The 3,912-nt window shown below is 32.9% G+C and overlaps 1 protein-coding gene across 1 annotated transcript in view; it reads left to right on the plus strand.

Moving 5' to 3' along the window:
- Nucleotides 1-1,401, plus strand: part of LOC107674758 (potassium voltage-gated channel subfamily H member 7-like) — a 122,814-nt gene extending 121,413 nt beyond the window's left edge. Inside the window, exon 17 of the mRNA XM_016468851.1 lies at nt 830-1,401. Coding sequence (XP_016324337.1) covers nt 830-1,078 — 249 coding nt within the window. The 3' untranslated portion in view covers nt 1,079-1,401. The remainder of the gene's footprint in view (nt 1-829) is intronic.
- The last annotated feature ends 2,511 nt before the right edge of the window (nt 1,402-3,912 follow it).

Raw genomic sequence — 3,912 nt, forward strand, 5'->3', positions numbered from 1 at the left:
CTCAAACTCAAAACACACGGCAGCAACAAACAGGAAGTGACGTCCTCTCAATCAGTGCCCCCTACGGAAATAAAACTCCTTACTGAACGGGCATTAGGACCCGGGGGAGGCTGCCACTGCTGCCACTACACGTGCTATTACTGTTTACTCTATCATACACCAATCGCGTCCTTCTGTACGTGCTTTCACAGATTAAATGCAGTGATCCAAAGCAGTGAATCTAATTGCCATTCAGGCAAAATTTGGCTTCCAGAATGAGTCACACTGCTGAAGTGATCTAATCGCTAGCACACCCTGAGCACATGTGAGTTAAGGTATTCCTCTTATCGGCAAGACATATCGGCATATTTTTTTCATATCGGGCAGATGCCGATATATATATTTAAAGCCATTATCGGCCGATTCCGATATCGGTCCGAAAATATCGTGCATCCCTACTAGAAACCAAAACTGAAAAAAAATAATAAAACTATAAAGACATATTAAAAATAATAATAAAAATGACAAAAACACAATAAAACGACTAAAACTTTAACAAATATTAAAATAAAAAACGAAAATGTAAAAATAAAAGCGATTAATAACAATTTTTAATAGTATCTCATTGATACTAAAAAAAAAAAAACTGATATACACGTTTCAAGATTTTTTTCTCTGAAGGTTACTCCTAAAAAATCGCCACATTGATTAAATCAGGATATAATTGGCTGCTTTAAGGACTAGACATTTCATTTTAATAATGCATTTCTGAATCATGCACAACACTAAAATACACATGCAAAATGTTCATTATCACCAATAAACAATGCAATAAATCCCTCTTTTACAGGACGCTGACTTTTTGGCCATGACAAAGATCCATCCGAACCCCAAAGACTCTCTGTCAGGTCTGGCCCTTACGGACTCCAACCCAAAGCAGAGCCACAGGACACGGTCCTCACAGGACTCCAGCACCACGTACCGCTTCACAAACAGCCAGACTCTTCCTCTGACGCGCCAGCAGTCCAGATCCCTGCTTCCAGACACCACAGCCGCTCTGGAGCTCCACAGACCGCCGTCTCATCCAGGACTGCACTGACCAGAACGTCCCACAGCTCTTCCACACCTTCTTGGAGGCATAAAGGATGTTTTGAAACCAGGCACTGGCCAAAACTTTAATACTAATACAACTTAAGATTCACCGCTGGCTCTCGCCTGTACATTTGCTTCCTCTTCCTCTTCCTTCTCCTGCGTTACGCTCCTCGATGCCGTCGAGGAAGATTTGGAACGGAATTCTGGACCACACTTCCGTTTTCAGGAAGTCAAAGACATTTCTTGGACACTTTTCCACATACATGTGTTCTGCACACTTTTCCACTGGTGTGAGACTCAGGACATTGATGGTGGTTAACATATCATACTGGCAGAATCTCTTCCCTGTTTTATCATTATCATTCTAAATTATAATAATGATATTTTACACTTCCATTAGCAGAACCCTGTAGAATTATATACTGTACAGTGTGGTCCACTAATTAATTTTTATTTTATTTATTTTTTTGCATTATTTTCTAATAAAGCGTTTTTCACTACAATTAAACATAAAAATGTTATACCAAATATTTTGAATATATTTTAAAAATAAAACATTAATTTGACAAAAATAGAAAAAATTTCAGTTGAAAAACATGTCAAACTGTAGCAAACCAAAATTATTTATAAAAAATAATAAATAAATATAAATGTTAAATTGTATTCATTCAGTTCATTTTATATCCAAGTTTCATATGTAAATTTAAAGAATGGAAATTTTTCAATTTTCAATGTGCTTTGAGTTTTGGACCCCACTAGTAAAAATTATTATATTTATTTAGAATTATTTTTTATTTTTGTTATTTTATTAAATATAGTCATTTAATTTTTTATTTATATTTATATTTTATTTGTATTTATTTATTTGCATTATTGTCTAATTTAGTACATTTTTCACTAGAATTAAACATTATGTTACAAAATATTTTGGACAAAAAAGTTAATTTTAATTTGAAAGGTTAAATTGCAGCATACACATAAATGTGAATTTTTATTCATTTTGATGTAAATTCATTTTACATCATAAAATTTCATATATATATATATATATAAAAAAAAAAAAAAAAAGGTTTTCAGAAGCAGGTTTACTGTATGTCGGCATGTTTCAGAGCTAATCACTGAATGCACTCCTCTCTAATCGACTAGGTCTCTTTGCACATGGTCATGCTAGCTTGAACCAAACTGCACGGCATAAAACAATGACACTGATCAGCTTCTCTGCAAGCACGGGCGTACAAGACGGCCTCACATGTAATAATAATAACATGGAATACAAACATACTTTTTAATGCAGCTAAACTGTATTTACACTGGAGTCACAACTGTGGGATATAATGAATCATAGGTACTCAAAACTATCATCTGTCATTCAAACAGATGCACAGAAAATATCGTAGCGGAGCACAAACACAAGCATTCGTGAAGCGTTTATATGCTCATTTTTGCGATACGCCACTGTTTGCAAAGCACATGTTAGTCTCATATGTAGCTAATGTAGCTACTGCATAACAGAATATGTACATTTATCAACTTCTGGTTAAAAGCTACAATAATGTTGGCTTCATTCAAAATCTTCTTACAACAAAATCACTTTGTTTTCCAAATGTTTAGTCTAGAGAAGCTTCTGTCACACATCCTGCTAGCAATAATGAAAAACACTGGATCTTTACACTAAAGGGTTGATTTGCGGAGTTGTGTTGAAAAGATTGTAATATTCACTGCCTAACATCATAATCCGAGGGGACATTTTTGCATCAGTTTAAATTTTTCCAGTAATATACTGGAGTTTTTTTATGTGCAATAAACACTTTCTTAAATTACTTTTTCAAGATTTTGCAGCTTGATTTCAAAGTTACAGCTTTGATTTGAGCTATTTTATTTATGTTTATTTTTATATGTCACTGTAAATCACTGTATTTTGGATTACAAGCAAACAATCTAGTGAATTGAATCATCATCACATCCAAACAAATAACAAGTCTGCAGATAAATGCATTAAATCTCACTGGAATACCATTCATTTCTGCATGAAGGGATGATATCTGCACTTTATTTTAAAGACTCCATGCCCTTATAATAAATATTACCTACTCTGCATGAATGTGAGTGCGTATGAGTGTGTATGTATGTGTCCGTCTTTAATTTATATGTGGCATGTTTTGCTGCATAAAAATCATATATTTAAGACCGCCAGAAGCAGAGGTGGCGTCTTTATTTGGACATATATTTAAAACATATATTTAAAACTGTTAATAACACTGCAAACATTTGCACGTAACACTTTCACTTTTTATCCCAGTGTTTCCACTTGGACTGACTTTTTTTTTTTATAGTTTGCACTGTATAGTTTACACCGCAATACTCCACAGGTGTTTGGAATGTCTATTATTTAAAGATTTATTTATTATATATATTTGATGCATTTGCTTTAGGCAATTACTTTTGACTAACTGTATAAAGGAGTATATAAATAAAAGGAATGCATATCAGTTTTGCGCTCACTGTTGTTCCTGTGGCTGTTTAATTTATTGAGTATTTATTGAATTTATTTACTGAGTCAATTTATTTTTTAAGAAGGAAGCACTTAAACATAAAATTAAAAATCATGAGTAAAACATTTGCTGGTCACTGGTGCAAAATAAACCTAACAAAAATAACAGCACTTCTATAAACACCTGCTTGTCCATATGCAGTGCTATTTATATTTATTAATATTTAGACTTTTTTTATATTTTCAGTTTTTATTTTAATTTCAGTTTTAGTATTTTTATGTGCCTTTCACATTTTTATTAGTTTGTTTTGTTTGTGTAATTTTAGTACTCCAATATAAACTTATTTTAT

The sequence above is a fragment of the Sinocyclocheilus anshuiensis genome, unplaced genomic scaffold (genome assembly GCF_001515605.1).
Source record: "Sinocyclocheilus anshuiensis isolate Anshui unplaced genomic scaffold, SAMN03320099.WGS_v1.1 scaffold680, whole genome shotgun sequence".
Classification (NCBI taxonomy): Eukaryota; Metazoa; Chordata; class Actinopteri; order Cypriniformes; family Cyprinidae; genus Sinocyclocheilus; species Sinocyclocheilus anshuiensis.